We start from the raw sequence: 20,617 nt of genomic DNA on the forward strand, positions 1-20,617 counted from the left end.
TGTTATACCTTTCGACCTAAACATTAAATACTTAGTTTTTTCTGTATTTAGTTGCATTTATATTTATTTGATGTTAACCACTTATTTAGATTTATAAGCCATTTATTTGCTTCTGCGCATATTTCATGTGCGTTGACTCCTGAGAAAAATACATATGTGTCATCTGCGTAAAGCACCATCTTTTTACGTCCTTGAATATTTACAATATCATTTATATATAGTAAAAATAGTATCGACTTCAGTACCATATTCGACTTAGCGTATAATAATTGGCGGCGACGTAATAATCAACATCAAATCCTTGTTTATTTATTTATTTTTCTTCAGCACGAAAACCCATGCATGTAACATAACTTTTCTAACCGATTCTCATTATAGACAAAGCGTCACAGGTTGTCGCTACTAGCATTGTGACTGCCTTCCGCGTCTCCTGGTTCCGCGATAGGTATATGCAGACAAGCTAAAACTCGAATATTTTTCTGTAATTGTTTGTTTTCAGAACACGCAAGAGTTTATACTTGTTTTCTTTATTTTCTTTATTTTTTTATTCATACTGTCAACTGTCCAAGGAGGGTTCTTACAGGGAGGGTTAACAAGGGAAAAGAAACATACACATCCTAGGTGCACAGACACGTCAAGATGCCAAGGAGCGTTCAAGCGCACGAATATCGCTTCTATTCACGACAGAGCTTAGCGGTGCATTCCACAGTTCAATCATGGCCAGAAGAAAAGAATGGCGAAACACATCACTGCTAGGAAAATTAGGCTGTATAATGTAATTGCGATTAATACGAGAACTTCCTTTAGCTGGATGCCTTACATACACTGTTTTATCAATTTTTAGCTCTCCTTGCCAAACCTTAAAACAGACCTTTCATCCGTCTTTCGTTCCTTTATTTCTTTCTTTTTTTTTCGCCTACTGCGTTTCGAACAATTCAAATTAGCAGGACTGCCGCATTTGTATGACAGAGTCTGTCCGTCGGTATCGAGAGCGTATGAAGCGTACTACGCGGCGTTGAATTTTTTTCAACGTTACTTTTTAGACTTTGCTGATGAGGGGGGCACCAAACAATCAATGCATATTCTCGGATAAGTCTGATAAAACTCTCGTAGGCAATTAATTTTGCGTCTCGCGTTGCTTTCTCTAGTTCATTTTTCTTAGGAATCCCAGCCTTTGATGCGCCTTCGAGCACACCTTTTCTATATATGTGTTCGTGCGCCATCATCATGAGTTGTGTTGTGCGCTAGTTTTATTTATTGTTGTGCGCTATTCATTTATTTGTTTCCCCTCGTTTTTTTTGCCATATTACCACCATTACCACCCAGTTCGTGGTATATATCCCCCACAATGGGTTTGTGCCATTAAATAAGGCATCGTCATCATCATCACCAGGCGCTCCTGTGATGGAGACGACGAGCAGGGTGCGGCAATGCCCCGTAAGTACGCCGAAAATCTGTCCACTCAGTTATGCATGTAATTTTCATAAACATTTCTCGTTAATATGCCAGACCTGCGAAGGATTGCGCCGCTGAGCTCGAGGTTGCGGACTCGATCCCGACCGCGACGGCGGCATTCCGATGGGTACGGAATCCAAAAATGCCCCTGTACCGTGCATTGGGTGCACGTTAAAGAACCCAGGGCGGTCAAAATTTACCCGGAGACCCCTACTACGGCGTGCCTCATAATCAAATCGTGGATGTGATGCGTAATACTCTAGCATTTAACGGAATTAAAATCCTTGTTGGTTATACTTTGGTGCGGAAGTATCAAGTCATACACCAGTGGCAGTTATAAAAGTAGTAAAAGAAGGCGCAATATTTTTAAAGAGCATTATCGTTTCAACACTATATTCGAAAACTTGCACTTCTTTTACAGCGGAGCTGTTAGAACCTCGCTATAATGATGATTCCGTCGTCCGCTGCTTCGCCTAGCTGTGGAAGAGAGAGCTGAGAGAGAGTGAAAGCAGAGTGGGATAAAACTAGCATCGCCCAGCATAGCGGACTGTCCCCTGTCCGAGACGAGGACGACTGCCCTCTCCCTTCCACCCTTCTCCCACTATTTCCTTCTTTCTCCCCCCCCCCATTCCCCTCCCCTCAGATGCTGAGCCGTGCTCCCTATAAGGGCTGCAGAAATATGCATCTTTTCCCACCCCGAACCTCTACTACTACTACTACTAGCGGATGCGAGGTGGAGAAGAGGAGTGAGGCAGGTGGTAGTGGTACGCGAAGAGCTGCTTCCGACGCCAACCGCGTTTCCCTGCGTTCGCGCCGAACGCGCCCGCGGTCTGCAGCCGATGCCTCTGGTCGCGGCTCGGCAGGTTTCGACCAGAGAACTGAACACTCGTCGAATCCCAAAGACTGAAGCGAGAGATTGCTAATCTTCGCATTCTCGATGTGCACTGGCACATAAAAAAAGTTGTCGCAGTTTCACCTGAAAGGCGAAGCATCAATTGCGATAGCAAATTGGTAGAGAGCTATACGGAGTAATGATATTAGCTTTATCAGCTGTATAAACTTGGACATGCAGCAGCACCGGCAACACGCAGAACTGTTGTCGACGCCGTCGGCGTTTTGCCCCCTTTCGCTCAAAATGTGTGCGGCGTTGGTGACTGTTGCCGGAGCCTTTGATATAAATAGGCACTTAGTGCCGCAGCTAAACGTCGCCTCCCTTCCCTCCCCCACGGCCTCTCGCGCGTCGGAAGAAGGCGCGTTTGCTCTACATATATGGTGATTGTAAAGGAGGAAAGAGACGCCTACTTCTGCAGCCCTTAAGGGAATAGGGTAAGCAAAAATATTGAAAAAAATCATTTTTTTTTCTTTTTGCGCAATTTGAAATCTGCGCCTTTTCTGAATCAGAATCAGTCATTTGTTTGTTCCAGCGTGACTTCTTTTTGTCTAAAAATGACATATTTTGAAACCTCTGCGGCGGCCTGCCACGCCCCCCTCCCTTACGCTTCGCTGAATGCAAGTTTAGTGGGAATGTGATTTGGTCTGGCAACAAGTGCTTCGTCAGCCGAGTCGATGTTTAGCCGTAGCCGAACGCGTTTTGCGCGCGTTTTCTCTTTGTGCCTTTTATTGCGATAGCAATTATATGGACACTTCAACGGGATTTTTGCCGTCGGCGTCGTCGTCGCCGTCACCGTCAGGTTCCGTATAGATTCCAAGGGTAAAAAATTGCCGCGTATCTGCGTGCTTCGCTGCAAATGTCGTCGAAAGACGATAGTCTTCTGCCGGCCGTACTACATGAGTGCTGGTCTGATCCGCGGCCACCCGTGATGCTGTTCTCGTGCCATTTCCATCCTGGTATGATAAATGCAATGGAGGTTTGTTTGAACAGATTTCATTTTACCGCATTATTTCATCAAGCGGCCATTTATATTTTGCCCTGCCTCAGACAGCGCTTCCTTTATGTTGAATCGGCCGCATCTGGCTGGCATTGATAAAATTGAGGAGGCGCGCATAGCATGGCATTTTCAGCGCAGCTTAAGAAACTAGGGTCTTTAGAGTTACGTATCTATGTATTTTCTATTAAAGGAACACACCTCCTAATACTTACCTAGTGATTTTGCGCCTCAGATATGCGTAATATTTACTTTGTGATCGATAACGTTCACAAGTATGAACAGCCGTAGCAGTTTAAGTAGTGTGGGCGGTAAGCAAGTGGTCCAACTTTGGCCGGGTGGCTGAATCGGGTGACAGACAGACAAACAGACAGACAGACAGACAGACAGACAGACAGACCAAATTTTCAGCGTTTAAGTTCCCCAAGAAAGACTATCGTCTTTAATAAAATCGTCGCCGCGCGCCGTACGAGTAAAAGCGCGCGGGGGACGCGCGCTATCACGGAGAGCCAACGCAAGGCGGAAAGCAAACGCGATTGTCGCCCAAAAGGCCATGGTGGTATGGGGGGGAGGGAGGCGGGGCGACGCTGTGCTACGGCACCAAATGCTTATCTTGCAACCCAGCGCAAGGAGAACTGGCAACACAATCTCCCACGCGAAAGCAAAAAAAAAAAAAAAAAAGAAAAAGAAAGAAAGCGGGGAGGCAGCGCGGGAGAGACGGGGGGAGCAGCTTCTACTCTGCCAACAAATACGCTTGCACTGGCTGTGGTGCCGTCGCCCGCACCGTCTCTTTATCTCCACCACGGCCGGGCTCGACTGGCGCGCGCACTCGCTTCTTAAGCGAGCACGGCGCAGAACGCGCGTTTGTTCTCCGCCGTGCGTTTACTCCGCGTGAAAGCGCGCGCCCCTCGCGCCTTTCACTCGCACATACAGCGTTCGGCGCGCGGCGACGATTTCATCTCCATTGACGTCATACGGAACCTCACGGCGACGACGATGACGACGACGACGGCGACGGCAGAAATCTGCTTTTGAGTGTCCATATAATTGCTATCGCAATAAAAAAAATTATGCGTGGTTCTGCTATCGTAAACACCCGAGATCAGCGGAGATGGGAGAAGCGCAGCAAAGGTTTGTGTGGTTTGCCACTGCTTTACTAGGCTTTCCCTAGCTCCGCTCGTTTCTGGTGTTTGCGATAGCAGAGCCACGGATGATTTTTTTTTTCAGGCGCGCAGAGAAGCGCAGTCGGTGAATAGTGAAATCAGAACGTCACTCGATCTGCACGGTTTGATAATGCAAAGAACACGGGCGCTATAAGGTAAACCTATTCCAAGCTGTTTCTATGCCATTTCTGCAATCAGCCCTCCAGAATGGGTCAAAAGCTTTCCTGCAACCCCTGCTTTGCCTGTCTGTCACGCGACGTCACAAATACCGCGAAAGCTCCTCATCTGATATGACGTGTGCACACTTAATATGAAACACAAATAATTATTTCTGATTCCACAGCTTCATCGCCACTAGCTGTCCGCTATTGGTCAAAAGTTCTGGGGCAGCACCCACTAAGCCTTTCTGTCACGCGACGTCACAAAACTGCGAAAACTCACTACGTCAAAGCGACGTGGATGCATTAAAGATGCATTAATATGCCGAGCAAAACTGAACTTTTTTTCTGAATAGCCGCAGACTGCCCCGGCCCGAAAGGTGTAGGTGACGTCTACTTACCAATAGCTCTGGCACTGGCTTTTCAGAGCTGCCGAGGAGAACGGATTTATTTGCGCATAATATTTTTTTTCTTAGTTTAAGTATAAAAGTATTTCAAGTATAACGTTGTCGAGCGCTTTCGGCACGTATACGACATCACTTTGCCAGCTCTTCTTCGTTGAGGACCCGCCTTAGCGGCATTTTTAACCTTCCAGTTGCACGCCGCCGCGATTTTCGACCAGCCACTGCAAGCTAAGCAAAGAGAAGCGGACCAATCCCAGACGCTGGCCCCACCCTTCTCCTCCAGTTATCTACTTTCACTGTGCTAGCTCGGCACCACCAAAACCCTCTCCCCTTCTGCGCGCCTGTTGTCAGCCAATTAGAAACGATAAACCTGTCAACGTAGGCAATGCTATTCGCTTTGAAATCAAACAAAAATGGCCTAGATAAACAAAGAGAGCGTTTGATTGGGCGGTTCAATTAACGCTGCGGGTCACCGCCCCATGATTACGTTGGTGGCAACGTGAATCACACGTCAGAATATTGGAATAAAAACAGATTGAGATAGTTTTACGTTATAGGGCCTCACGTCACACGCGAAGCATACAAGCGCTCTGGCACGTTACAGTGTTCATGCGATTCAAATGTGATAATCAGCCCGCATTGTACAACCGGCGCTTTTTGCGACACCGTTGAGCGCTGGGTGATCGCTGGGGCCCCAAATGCAGGCACTTTGCGTGTATTCGCGGGCTTCTTTCACGGTCGGAAAAGGACACTTTTAAGTAGCACGTATTGAGCAACAGAAAGGTGTATCGGGAGTTTTTCATATTGCTCTACAATTTTCTCATGGACACTTTTCATCTAATTATAAAGTTTCTAATTTTCATCTAATTATAGGCGTACCTCATAATCAGATCGTCGCTTTGGCACGTTCATGACTCCGAAATATAATTGTACTTTTTGCGTTCCTCAACACCCCGACATCCCCTTCCACATCCAGGGAGGCTAGGACACAGCGGGACGCCATGGACGACGGTGCCTGGCGCAGGAGTCGGCGCCAGCCGGGCGGCGACGAAGTCAAGGAGGCGGCGGACGCCCAGTGGACCTCTTTCGACGTCTGGCTACCGGCGCTGACCGCAGGCACTGTGACTGGCGCGCTGCACTTCTGGACGCTGCGACCACCCGCCATCTTGCGCAAGAGTGTGGTTGCGGCTGCCGGCGCCTGCATGGGCACCCTGCTCGTCGGCTGCTTCGTCAACGTCCGGCGGGACGCCAGGGCGATCAGTAAGTGCAGCAGGACTTGCTCTTGGGCAAGTTGGTGTTTGCTTAACGACATATTGTAACGCGAAGGCACAATTGCACGGAAGTGCCTGTGACGTGTGTCTCCTGTGTCTCTTCCGTGTAATTGCGCTTTGGCCCTACAATATGTCGTTAAGCGAATAGTAAGTGTTGCGCTTGCCCGAGTCACGCAACGCTTTCTTTTACTGTGACAGCAGCTAGAAGCAATAATTCGGTACAGTTGGTCTGTCATACTGAGAATGTGAATACCTAGCGCTAAAATTAAGAGGACGGACGTAAGATACGCTGTTATATATTATTTTGTGTATTTTGTGTTCGTCCTTGTCCCTTTAGCGCACTCGGATTCCAAGCAGGTAAAAAAAATGTCACAGTTTTGCCCTAAGGGCGAAGCAATGAGTGCGATAGCAACACAGCAATGTCATACGAAGTAAGGTGAGCGGCTTTGGTAGCAATATGAATTGTAGTAAACATGAGCTGATTAAGTAAGCAGGTGTGCTGCGGCGTAAGTAGACCGACATGACTCGACATGACTCGAAGACCACGAGAAGGCGCGTGTGAAACGGTGGTGTTGATGAGAAGCGCTTCCCGTGGGCAGCGCGCGTGCGAAGGGACACACCTGTAGCGCTGCACTGCCGATCCGGGCAGCATTGCATGTGTAGCGTGCGTTCTAAAATGTGGCCCGACTATTACGAACTGAATGAACAAGCGTGGTGTGAGCGCGTACAAACAAACATGAATAGATCACACTGAATGACTGCAGACAACGACTGTCAAAACGCTGGCAGCAAGCCCATACGCTGCAGCGGGCGAAGGTACGTGCGGTCTATCGCTTCAACAGAAACTGAGCGGCGAATGCACAGTGCATAAAGGTCAGAGCCGTGTGGAGATAAGAGACGGTGCGGCGAGTGACGAGCGCGGTTGTTGGCAGAGTAAAAGCGCCCCCCCCCCCCCCCGCTCCCTCCGGCGCTGGCTTCCCGCTTCCTTGCTTGCGCGTGGGAGATTGAGTGCGTTCGCTCTCCGTGGTAGCGCGCGTCCCCGCACGCTTCCGCTCGGGCATACGGCGCGCGGTGAAGATTTTATCTATACGGAACCTCACGGCGACGGCGACGCCGACGGCAGAAATCCGGTTGAAGTGTCCATATAATTGCTATCGCAATAAAAGCTCGAAACAGGGCCCGCTCCGCCCGTTGATTGTTTCCCGCTGCGTTATTCGTCGTTTTGCCGTGATCCAGGCGTATTTCTCTGTATAGAGGAGGATATGAACACCACGTGAAACATTTTACTGTAACACGAAGTGACTGCGCTGCCATCGTCCTGATGTTTGTTGTCGTTGTCGTTGTCTCCAGCCATGTGACTGTGATAGCTGTCTTCGTCATCGTTATAATGGCCGTACGTCATCCACGTGTCGTGTGCTTTGTCCGCATGCCATGGTCGTCATCATGCCATCACCACTGTTGGCATTTTATTGCGATAGCAATTATATGGACACTTCTACCGGATTTCTGCCGTCGCCGTCGTCGTCGCCGTCGCCGTCGCCGTGAGGTTCCCTATAGATAAAATCTTCACCGCGCGCCGTATGCCCGAGCGGAAGCGTGCGTTGACGCGCGCTAGGAGAGCGAACGCACTCAATCTCCCACGCGCAAGCAAGGAAGCGGAAAGCCAGCGCTGGAGGGAGCAGGGGGGGGGGGGGGCACTTCTCTGCCAACAACCGCGCTCGTCGCTCGTCCGCACAGTCTCTTATCTCTCCCACGCGCAAGCAAGGAAGCGGGAAGCCAGCGCCGGAGGGAGCGCGGGGGGGGGGGGGGGGGGGGCACTTCTACGCTGCCAACAACCGCGCTCGTCGCTCGTCCGCACTATCTCTTATCTCCACACGGCTCTGGCCTCTTTATGCGCCGTGCATTCGCCGCTCAGTTTCCGTTGAAGCGATAGACCGCACGTACCTTCGCCCGCTGCTGCGGCGTATATATGCGCTTGCTGCCAGCGTTTTGACAGTCGTTGTCTGCAGTTATTCAGTGTGATCTATTCATGTTTGTTTGTGCGCGCTCACACCACGCTTGTTCAATCAGTTAGTCATAGTCGGGCCACATTTTCCAACGCACGCTACACATGCAATGCTGCCTGGGTCGGCAGTGCAGCGCTACAGGTGTGTCCCTTCGCACGCGCTGCCCACGGGAAGCGCTTCTCATCAATACCACCGTTTCACACGCGCCTCCTCGTGGTCATCGAGTCTCTCTTCATGTCGGTCTACTTACGCCACAGCAAACCTGCTTACTTAATCAGCTCATGTTTACTACAATTAATATTGCTACCAAAGCCGCTCACCTTACTTCGTATGACATTCCTGTGTTGCTATCGCATTCATTGCTTCGCCCTTAGGGCGAAACTGTGACATTTTTTTATTATTGCGATAGCAATTATATGGACACTTTCACCGGATTTCTGCCGTCGGCGTCGCCGTCGCCGTGAGGTTCCGTATAGATAAAATCTTCGCCGCGCGCCGCATGCCCGAGCTGAAGCGTGCGGGGACGCACGCTGTCACGGAGAGCGAACGCACTCAATCTTCCACGCGCAAGCAAGAAAGCGGGCAGCTAGCGCCGGAGGGAGCGGGGGGGGGCGCATTTTTACTCTGCCAACAACCGCGCTCGTCGCTCGTTCGTACCGTCTCTTATCTCCACACGAATCTGACCTTTATGCGCTGATAGCCGCACGTACGATAGACCGCAGCGATAGACTGCACGTACCTTCGCCGCTGCGGCGTATATGCGCTTGCTGCCAGCGTTTTGACAGTCGTTGTCTACAGTCATTCAGTGTGATCTATTCATGTTTGTTTGTGCGCGCTAACAACACAGTTAGTAATAGTCGGGCCACATTTTCCAACGCACGCTACACATGCAATGCTGCCCGGATCGGCAGTGCAGCGCTACAGGTGTGTCCCTTCGCACGCGCTGCCCACAGGCAGCGCTTCTCATCAACACCACCGTTTCACACGCGCCTTCTCGTGGTCATCGAGTCTCTCTTCATGTCGGTCTACTTACGCCGCAGCACACCTGCTTACTTAATCAGCTCATGTTTACTACAATTCATATTGCTACCAAAGCCGCCCACCTTACTTCGTATGACATTGCTGTGTTGCTATCGCATTCATTGCTTCGCCCTTAGGGCGAAACTGCGACATTTTTTTTTTCTTTTTAAAAATTTTTAGTCATTGTGTACACTTGAGTATGTTTGCACAGGATTCATATGAAACTTTGCGCCAAGTTGAGGGAATCGGTGATATGTGGAGGAGTGACCGCTGTCGCAGTGAATGAGGTCAGAGCCTCTGGAGTCGATGAAGTCTCCTTATCCTTTGCCTCAAAGTAATTACCCCGTAATGGTAACAACATAACTAAGTTACCGTATGAATAAAGCGGAGAGCGCACTTTAGGTGAATGCAGGAGAAATTACGCTTCTTGATTAAAGCAACCAGCGACCGTGCGTGCCCTTTTTTGTTTCTTTATCAGGAGGAGTTCGAGGGTGAGATCTTAACGAACGGAGCCGCTACATGTTTCGAACCGTTAAGATTTTTAAGACGTTAAGACGCTTTAGACTCCTGTCTTTGTATGCACAAAAAGCAGTTCCCGTATAAACAACGGAATAAACGTAAACGATGTCGAACAGCTTGGATGACGCGCGAAATCCTATGTAAAATTGACAAAAAAGACCGATCGTTTAGAAAATTGATGCGTACGCGCTACGAGGAGGACCTAATTGCTTTCAAGCAGTGCCGAAATGCCTTAAGTAGAGAAATGAAGAAATCAAAGGAGCTGTATCACATACAAGCATTTACTTTGTGCTCAAAACGAGCAGATGTCTTATGGAATAAAATAAACTCTTCGATGCACCTTTCATATGCAGATGATATGCAGATGAAACTCTCTGACATGCAGATGACGCGAGAATATTTGTCACCTCAGCATAATATGTTATTCATTCTACTAATGCGAATGACGTCTTACGGAATTTAGACAACTCGACAAGTAACAATGAATTAAAAGTAAATGGAAATAAAACAAAAGGCGTATTTGTTTTTCATTCGAAGAGTCATCAGGTCAATTTTCAGAATGAAATTGTACTTTGAGGCTCCAATATAGAAATAATGAAGTCATTGAAAGTACTCGGGGAACATTTTCTCAATTATCTGCAATGGGACGACCAACTGAATAATATGCAAATAAAATTAGGCCGATTAACTGGAATATTAAGCCGCATCCGGTAGCTTATCCCCAACTCGGGGAGGTTAGTGATATACAAATCGATCTTTAGTTCTTATCTTAACTACTGCTATTTGGTTTGGGGAACAACTACAGAAACAAACTTAGCACAATTATTCGAAATACAGAAGAAAATACTTAGGCTAATAGACAACCCTACAGTTCTAGCACCTAGCGACCCACTATTTAAAAACAAATTAAAATTATGGGGTTTTACGTGCCAAAACCAGTTCTGATTATGAGGCACGCCGTAGTGGGGGACTCCGGAAATTTGGACCACCTGGGGTTCTTTAACGTGCACCTAAATCTAAGTACACGGGTGTTTTCGCATTTCGCCCCCATTGAAATGCGGCCGCCGTGGCCGGGATTCGATCCCGCGACCTCGTGCTCAGCAGCCCAACACCATAGACTATTTAAAAACAATATAGGATAATCAGAGTTAATGACCTATATCAATACAGACTTCTCCGAGAGTACTTTCTGTTCATAGAGATGGCGAATCATTGCTTAAAGGAAAAGGCCTATGAAACAATAAATACAGAAATGTAGAACGTTCCTTCATCATCATCATCAGCCTATATTTTATGTCCATTGCAGGACGAAGGCCTCTCCCTGCGATCTCCAATTACCCCTGTCTTGCGCTAGCGTATTCCAACTTGCGCCTGCAAATTTTCTAACTTCATCATCCCATCTGGTTTTCTGCCGACCTCGACTGCGCTCCTCTTCTCTTGGTATCCATTCTGTAACCCTAATGGTCCACCGGTTATGCATCCTACGCATAACATTTTCTGCCCAGCTCCATTTCTTCCGCTTAATGTCAACTATAATATCGGCTATCCCCGTTAGTTCTCTGATCCACACCACTCTCTTCCTATCTCTTAACGTTAGTCCTAAGATTTTTCGTTCCATCTGTCTTTGTGCGGTCCTTAACTTGTTCTCGAGCTTCTTTGTTAACCTCCAAGTTTCTGCCCCATATGTTAGCACCGGTAGAATGCAATGATTGTACACTTTTCTTTTCAACGACAGTGATAAGCTCCCAGTCAGGATTTGGCAATGCCTGCCATATGCACTCCAACCCAATATTATTCTTCTGTAAATTTCTTTCTCGTGATCAGGGACCCCTATGAGTTATTGGACCTAGATAAACGTACTCATTTACAGACTCTTAGAGGTTGACTGGCGATCCTGAATTCTTGTTCCCTTGCCAGGCTATTGAACATTATCTTTGTCTTCTGCATATTCATCTTCAACCCAATTCTTACACTTTCTCGATTGAGGTCCTCAATCATTTGCTGTAATTCGTCTCCATTGTTGCTGAATAAGACAATGTCATCTGCAAACCAAAGGTTGCTGAGATATTCGCTGTTGATCCTCACTCCTAAGCTTTCCCAGTCTAAGAGCTTGAATACTTCTTCTAAGCATGTGTGAATAGCATTGGAGAGATTGTGCCTCCTTGCCTGACCCCTTTCTTGATAGATAACGTTCTACTTTTCTTGTGGAGAACCAAGATAGCTGTGGAATCTTTGTAGATGTTTGCTAAGATATTCACGTATGCCTCCTGTACTCCTTGATTACGCAATGCCTCTATGACTGCTGGTATCTCTACTGAATCAAATGCCTTTTCATAATATATCAAAGCCATATAGATAGGTTGATTGTACTCCGCAGATTTCTTGATTACCTGATTGATGACATGGATATTAGCCATCGTAGAATATCCATTCCTGAAGCCAGCCTGTTCTCTTGGTTGGCTGAAGTCATGTGTTGCCCTGATTCTATTGGAAATTCTCTTGGTGAATATTTTATACAATACTGTAAGCAAGCTAATGGGTCTATAATTCTTCAGTTCTTTAACGTCTCCCTTCTTGTGGATTAGTATAATGCTGGCGTTCTTCCAGCTCTCTGGTACAATTGAAGTTGTGAGGCATTGCGTATAAAGGGCCGCAAGCTTTTCAAGCATGATATCTCCTCCATCTTTGATTAAATCTACTGTTATTCCATCTTCTCCAGCAGCTTTTCCCCTGGTCATGTCTTTCAAGGCCCTTTTAACTTCATCGCTAGTTATAGAAGGAGCCTCTGTATCCGGTTCATCACTATTTCGAATGAAAGTAGCTTGGCTGTTTTGGGCACTGTACAGGTCAGTATAGAATTCTTCCGCCGCTTTTACTGTCATCGAAATTGCTCATAATATTACCATGCTTATCTTTCAGTGCATACATCTTGCCTTGTCCAATGCCAAGCTTTCTTCTTACTCATTTAATGCTGCGTCCATATTTTACGGTTTCCTCAATCTTTCCCATGTTATTATTTCGAATATCCCTTACTTTCTTCTTGTTGATCAGTTTTGACAGTTCAGCGAATTTTATCTGATCTCTTGAGTGATCATTTTCATGTTTTGTCGTTTCTTTATTAGGTCCTTTGTTTCTTGGGAGAGCTTACCTACTGGTTGCCTTGGTGCCTTACCTCCCACTTCAATTGCTGCTTCTGAGATCTACCTAGTTAGGTTTCATTCATTACCTCTATGTTGTCTTTATCTTCCTTTTCTAAAGCTGCATATTTGTTTGTGAGCACCAGCCTGAATTGGGCTGCTTTTACCCTTAGTGCCTCTAGGTTGGCCTGTTTACTCTTGACTGATTTCACTCTTTCTCTCTTCAAATTGAGAGAAATCCTAGACCTGACTAACCCATGGTCACTGCACTTTACCTTACCTGACACTTCTACATCCTGCACTATGCTCGGATCGGCAGAGAGTATGAAATTTATTTCATTCCTAGTTTCTCCATTAGGGCTATTCCAGGTTCGCTTCCTGTTGCTGCGCTTCCTGAAGACGGTATGCATTATTCGGAACCTATTCCTTTCTGCGAATTCTACTAACATCTCCCCTCTTGCATTCCTAGAATCGATGCGGTAGTTGCCAATTGCTTGCTTAGCACCCTGCTTTTTCCCCACTTTTGCATTGAAGTCGCCCATGACTACAGTATATACTGAGTTTGCACCTTTCTCATTGCTAATTCACCATCTTCATAAAACTGTTCTATTTCTTCATCATCGTAACTAGAGGTTGGGGCGTAGGCTTGTACTACCTTCATTCTGTACCTACTATTCAGCTTTATTACGACGACTGCTACCCTTTCATTAATTCTGTAGAATTCATCAATGTTGCCCGCTATGTTGTTATGGACTAGAAATCCTATCCCGGAATCTCTCTTACCTGGAAGACCTCTGTAGCAGAGGACGTGGCCGTTAGTCAGCACTGTGTAAGCCTCACCAGTTCTTCTAACCTCACTAAGGCCAATAATACCCCAGGCAATGCCTGATAATTCTTCAAATAGGCTAAGCTAGCCTCACTCGAAAGGGTGCGCGTGTTTAACGTTGCGAGGTTCAGTTTCCATTGGCGGCCTGTCCGGACCCAGAGATTCTTAGCAACCTCTGCCGCGTAGCAGGTCTGACCGCCGCCTTGGTCAGGTGCTCCGCAGCCACTGGGGACTGAGGGCCATGGGTTAATTGTCGGAGTCATGAGGGAGGTAGTGGCCGAATACTGCACCAGGGAGGCCAATTCCTGTTCTGGTGAGGGAGTGACTTTGATGAAGCTTAGTGGGCCTTCCTAGTTTGGTTGCACCTGAACTAGTATAGCCCCAGTAGCTCTCGGCAATTTATATATATATATATATATATATATATATATTTTTTTTTTCTTGCCGGTGCCAGGCACCACTCGATGCCTGAAAATGTAGTGGACTGGAGCAGGATTCCAACTTACGACCTTAAGATTTGAGGCCGGGTATTCTACCTCTGCTCCACGGCACCGCCACCAACGTTCCTTACCTTCGTACTAATTATGCCTTCGATGTACTCTTGCGCGAATTCTAAATCATTACAATACCAAATTAATAGATGTGCCTTATTTATTTGTCACAGAATTAGTGGCTCGTTTTGTTATATAAGCTATGTAGCATTTATTTAATTGCAGTACACTAAGCGGGTCTTGTTTTAACTAGGTATATAGTGTATCATCTTAGCGCAGAAGATGGCAGCACTTTTCTTTTTTGCATAAGTGATGTATAAGCAATGTGTTCAATTTTCTTTTATGGCATGATCTTTATTTGAAACCATGTGCCACTTTTAAAAAATAGTGTTGTGATATTGTGCTTTCAGCTGCTGTCATTCTTCACAAATTGAGGGAGGATCCCTCAAGCCGTCATTTGAATGGCTTTTCCCTCCGCCTTCTGTTACGCTGTACTGTGAAGAAGCAAATCAATCAGTCAATCAATCAATAAATCAATCAAGGAGAAACTTGTGCTTTTGAGCGAACTCTGGGTAGTCTGACAAGTAATATGTCTCGCATCAACGTGACTATAACAGGAAGGACACATTGGTGTCGTCAATCCCATCTTTATTCGCTAAGCCGATAGTTCACGCTGACAGCTTGCGAATACGGTAAAGTATATAGGAATGATTCTGATCGGCTTAGTCACTTGACCACGAAGAGCTATTGGAAATCGTAAGGAGTGAAATTTCTTCACGACAGCTATTTTTAACAAACACCCGCCGTGGTGGCGTAGTGGCTTTGGCCTTGCGCTGCTAAGCCTGAGAGAGCGAGATCAAATCTCGGCCGCGGTGGCAGCATTTTTCGATGGTGAAGAAATACAAAAAAAAAACACGTACCGTGTATTTGGTGCAGGTTAAAAAACCCTTGGGTGACCAAAATTAAGCCGGAGTCTCCCATTACGGCATGCCTCATAATCATATCGTGTTTTTGGCACGTAAAACCCCAGGATTTATAGTATTTTTATCTTTAATAGTCGCTTAATGTATATTGTCACGTTTTAGTGACGGTGAATGAGGACACACTGTCAAAGACGTGACTTAAAAACGTTACCAGTTTATAATAGCCGGTGTCGTGCCTAGCGAAACTATAGTAACACTCAGAGCACAATCAAGCAGCGAACACGATCGTCGATTGTCGAACGGCTACAGCTCAAGCGCGTTGGCTCGTGCGTGACTCATATCCCAGCGTGATCGGTGGCACTCGCATTCGTTCTAGAATGTACACCACTATTCGCTTCGCGCGTAGAATCTGATTAGAGAAAGGTTATTTCGCTATAGAATCGGCGACACCATTCGAGAAAGTTCCGATACAAGAAGGCGCGTTTTGCGCCAAGCGATGACATTGTAACAGCTATTTACCGGTGCAACACGGTCACGGGAAAAAAATCTAGCAATTTCCATGTTTCAGCATACAGGTACTATCGCCACGTCAGTGCTCGGCGTGCGAGACTATCAGCAGAGCTTTGTTTTATCGCGCGCCGACGTGCGAGTAAATCCACAGATAGTCGAGGAGGAAGCCTAAACCACAGAGTAGCCTTGTCATCTGTCCTTTTTACTATTATTATTATTATTATTATTATTATTATTATTATTATTATTATTATTATTATTATTATTATTATTATTATTATTATTATTATTATTATTATTATTATTATTATTATTATTATTATTATTATTATTATTTTCGTGCATCTATATAGCTATGGTCATCAAGATCTCACCACTGGCTTTTTGTTTTCTTTTCATGCGGAAAGCGATTCACCCCCCCCCCCCCCTAATTGTGCAACAAAACTTACGTCACCTGCATAACAATCGGCATGCTTCTTTCGATCGGCACAGGGGAATCATCACAGGTGTTCCCAAAGTTACGATCAAGCGCGTAGCTTTCGTGTTTATCTGCTTATGATTCCGAAATCCCTGTGCTCATTTTGTTTCCTATCAAGAAATGATTAATCGCGAGGAAAAGTTTAGTATTCCGCGAGGCGTACTGTTCGCGTGTACATTGAGGAATCTCAAAGAAAATAATTTCCGACCACTTATTTTTGTTTCATGCTTCATAGTACGCTCGAAGAAATTCAGGATACTGAGCTTACGGCAACCGCGGCTCACGAGACATTTGTTGCGATCTGTCCAGGGGCGAATGTATATTCGGCGTGAAACGGTGCATGCGTGGCCTAGGAAATGCGAGGCGAAACTTTTTCAACCTCAAACCTATACGTCAAGATTCTGCCGACCAGCTGTAGATACCAGGAATTCAAGAATACAAGCTTTGTTCATCGCGCAAGCGTACAACGAGACATCGCTATTACATATACCTTCACAGCGCTACCGTTTCGATGTAGACATTCATCCGTTATTTCCATAATCAGTTCGCTGCCACCACTGACACAACAAAACACTTACGGTGGATCACTATATGTGCAGACCGCAAATACCAGTATGCAAACACCGGCGAGTTATACGACCCATATATACCTATCCAATCCTGGAGCGACCCCGATAAACTGATCAAGCCCGACCTTCACGCACTCGCCGTTTGGAGAACTCTTACCGGTTTCTCGAACAAGCTGTCCCCCAAAACCACAACGCAAACCAGGGTAACCACAGAGGCCGCAAGAGATTCCACGAGCCCGCGGCTAATTGAACATCGACCTGCTCTGACTGAAACTTCTCTGTCTCCTTGTATTTGTGTTCTTCGTGCTTGTCTCGGCATAGTGCCATTTCGAAACTTCTTCTATAAAATGTGGGCCAAGTTTTTGTTTAATGGTGTTCTACTTTTTATGTGGCTTCTAAACTTCTCCGTGCCAGTAACCAAGTCTTTTCTAACGTTATCAGTGCTTACATTTGCTTCATATTGACTTCGTTCCTCTTCCTCACATGTGTCAATCATCGCTCATTCTGTCTTCTTACTTGGTCAAACTTTGCTTTCGTGACCCCAGCTTTGACTAATTCCTCAGAAGTATTGGTCCTTCCCAATATGTATTTATTTCCCTCTCACTCAAGATATAACTGAACAAAGTGCGTCACAAATGCATCTTCCTGTATATTGTGTTGTATACTCATGTTGCGAATCGCGGCGCGCAGCTTTTCTTTTCCTTTTCTTAATCAGAACAGCTATGTTGTTTGTGCCTGGTAACATTACTTGTCATACTATCATCCGTAACGCTGATTTTTCAAGATTCATAAATCGAAGCCATGCTGTAAATGCGATACTATATGCCTTCCTTATTTATTTATATTAAGAATAAGAGCATTTGAGCCATTATATATTTGCTATTCAGTACATGTTTCCACTGTAATTTAGTACTGATTTAACCAGTAACTGGCCTGGATATTTTCCTAGCCTGGATATTTTAGACATAAAAGTTATCTGATATGTTCTGGTTTTCTACGATAATTACAGAACAGAAAGCCTTCTTATAACTTCGTACTAGTTCTCGCGGCCTTCTCTCTCAGCGATAGCAGTTTTACTGGTGCTATAATCAGCGCATCACGATCTACCTCTTTTGGACTTCAAGGTTTCACCCATCTCAACACCAATGGCATCGGGACTAGTTTGCGGCTTTGCTATATCCTGTCGATAAGATCGATCAACAGCCACATAATCGACGGGCGATATTATCCGACTTAAGGGACGGCAGCCCTCAGTTCGTCCTGCATCATTAATGTCACGAAAAACCTGGTTTATGATATTGTACAAACTCACCACCAAGCTCTGAAGTGTGGACGTGACGCCATATTTCGGCGGCTCACACGCGTGCGCCGTGTGTGCAATTGCTGTCTTCTTTTTTTTTTTTCCTGCCTTTGTTCTGTTGCTTTCCCGCTCTTCTGTAGCAGTGTTGCCAACATGGCACATTTCTGGGAAAGCTACTCCTCTCCACCCTTTCTCTCTCCATCCCCCGTATTTTATACGTCATAGCGGCGAAGCTACAAACGACCCACGAATCTCGAACACGTGACCTAATTTTTTGTTCCAATCTATACGGATGACTATGTACAGAGGTCGACACACTTCTCTAGAACGCGCGAACCACGTTCTCAGGACTGCGCTGGCAATTTCTGAAGATGACATGAGGCACAAAATCGGCTGTACGTGAGGTTGCGTGACTACATTTACAGTTTCCATTGCTTTCTCACGACCTGCTGGTCGGCTTAAGCTTTGGAAGCTGCTTTCGCCCTCATGAGTGTGTTCTGAACAAGTGTGTTGACCTCTGTACGGCCAAGATATTTGCTTTCTTTGTCGGCGAGGGTTGACATTAGTCCTCCATTTTGTTCTTATAGCATGCATGAATGTCTCATCCTCCTTGCAAGATGCAAGGATTTAATTGTCTGTAAACCTTTTCTTTCTTTTAAGACATATTACTAATTTAGATAGGAATTCCACGTGTATACACATTAAGTAGAACGCTTGAACGTTGCGATCAATACTCATTATGAGCACACAAAGACTAACGATCGGGCATGTAGTCAACTTTCATGCACCTAAATCTGGCATGGGTATTCGCGTTTGCCATATAGACAGATCATGTGTCCAGTATAAGGGCACGTACACAAAGGATCACGCGTACAAGCAGATGAATACACATAATACAGAAGACGAATACACAGGATACACAGTGCGCACATGAATACGCAGGCCACGAATACACAGGATCAGGCGTGCACGTTTACACACAGGGTAGACAGACAAGGTACGCAGTGTACACATGGATACAGAGGTAATGAATACGCCAGATCACGTGCACACAGGATATTGTCGTCTACACGCCTTCGGGCCGGCACTCCTGATTGCAATCGCAATTACATCCTCTCTAACCATACTGAATGCGCATCGGCGATCATTTTACACGCTGCAATTCATTAGTGATTGCATACGTAGTTCTCCAAGGTGAAACACACTGTTTCCGGTGGGATGTCTCTATTCCTCTACTATAGTTATAAACATTTCTCTAAACTGCCTCCATGTAGCTAACCGTAGAGCGCTGGCGCTTTTCTGCCACAGAGAATTCAGCACCGCCCATGCAGCCGGAGCTGGCCCGGTCGTGGGACGATGACGATCACCGACCAGCGTACACCGATGACCTGCCCAGGGGACAGAGGCTGCCGCGGAAGTCCATAGGGCTGAAGAACTTCCGCATGGATGACGCCTAGCACCGTCCGCGTACAAACCACCCGGGGGCCACCCGCACCGCTTTGCTGCGCACCATGAGCAGCACCTATATCGCAAAAATTCACTGACGCACTCTACAGACCGTCATAGACCAAGTCATAGTCGACTTTGGCTGTATATCGAGATTCTGTTTTTCTTTTTGTTTGTCTATTCATGGCGTAAAGATATGTACCAACAATAAAATTTTACAGGATGTAATGCCACTGGTATTTGGTGAACACGGACACTTGATCTTGCACAAGTTGCCCCGAGTAATCCCCAGTTGGTGAATAAATGATGATGATAATTATAAGAAGAAGAAGATGATGATAAAATTTCCTATTACCCTTAACCTTCACTAAGTTCGCCGTGGCCACGAACCAAACCAGTGGACTCATGATCAGCCGCAGGTGTCATAGTCCTTGAGCCACCATGGTAAGTATAACGTACGGAACAGAAGGTTTAATGATAATAGGCTCTGCACGGCTTCACTGGCATCCAACCAAAAAGAAAAGAAACGAGCGCCTCGTAAATAATAGTAAATCTGATGCGAACGTAGAGAAGCACGGAAAAAGCAAAAGCAACTTTATTGTTTTCGATCTCATCCGAGGAAGCCGTTCCGGGTCAGGTCGCGCAGAGAGCTTCCAAATGGGAGCCTCGCAAAAGCAAAATTGCACAGTCAATAGCTCCTAATCAGGCAGCATCAACAACTGCCGTAAGTTACCCGCCGCATCTCTGATATATATATATATATATATATATATATATCGGAAGGGTGACGTGCAATTATCCAAATACGCGGAAACGGGTGGTTCTGTGGCGCCATTCCTCGTTGGCAACGTTCGATTGGCAGCTGCCAGCCTCTCTCCGTGCGCCGTCGATTGCCAATTGCGTCGAATGCTTTCTAAGGCAATCAAGGATAACATCTTGATTCTGGAGCAGCTCAAGGCGTCACATCTTAAGCACGTGACCGGAGGATGACGGGGGCATTGGTGCGAGCGACGGCCTTAGCGCTGGCCACAACAGCCAGAACTTTGCGATCGAGG

General features: G+C 46.2%; 1 protein-coding gene across 1 annotated transcript; it reads left to right on the forward strand.

Annotated features, from left to right (window-relative positions):
* The first annotated feature begins 1,393 nt into the window (after positions 1-1,393).
* On the forward strand, positions 1,394-19,698 carry LOC125945197 (uncharacterized). Its single transcript, XM_049666810.1, has 3 exons — positions 1,394-1,437; positions 6,043-6,326; positions 19,425-19,698. The coding sequence occupies exons 2-3, from the start codon at positions 6,068-6,070 to the stop codon at positions 19,571-19,573; spliced, it is 408 nt and encodes a 135-aa protein (XP_049522767.1). The 5' UTR covers positions 1,394-1,437; positions 6,043-6,067; the 3' UTR covers positions 19,574-19,698.
* Positions 19,699-20,617: the final 919 nt, after the last annotated feature.

This window comes from Dermacentor silvarum, chromosome 4, assembly GCF_013339745.2.
Source record: "Dermacentor silvarum isolate Dsil-2018 chromosome 4, BIME_Dsil_1.4, whole genome shotgun sequence".
NCBI classification, from domain to species: domain Eukaryota; kingdom Metazoa; phylum Arthropoda; class Arachnida; order Ixodida; family Ixodidae; genus Dermacentor; species Dermacentor silvarum.

Bases quoted from the DNA above. Each gene is read 5' to 3' on its own strand.
- LOC125945197 (XM_049666810.1), top strand. From the start codon at position 6,068: ATGGACGACGGTGCCTGGCGCAGGAGTCGGCGCCAGCCGGGCGGCGAC. The intron at 6,327-19,424 runs GTAAGTGCAGCA...TTTCTGCCACAG, and splicing joins GCGGGACGCCAGGGCGATCA to AGAATTCAGCACCGCCCATG.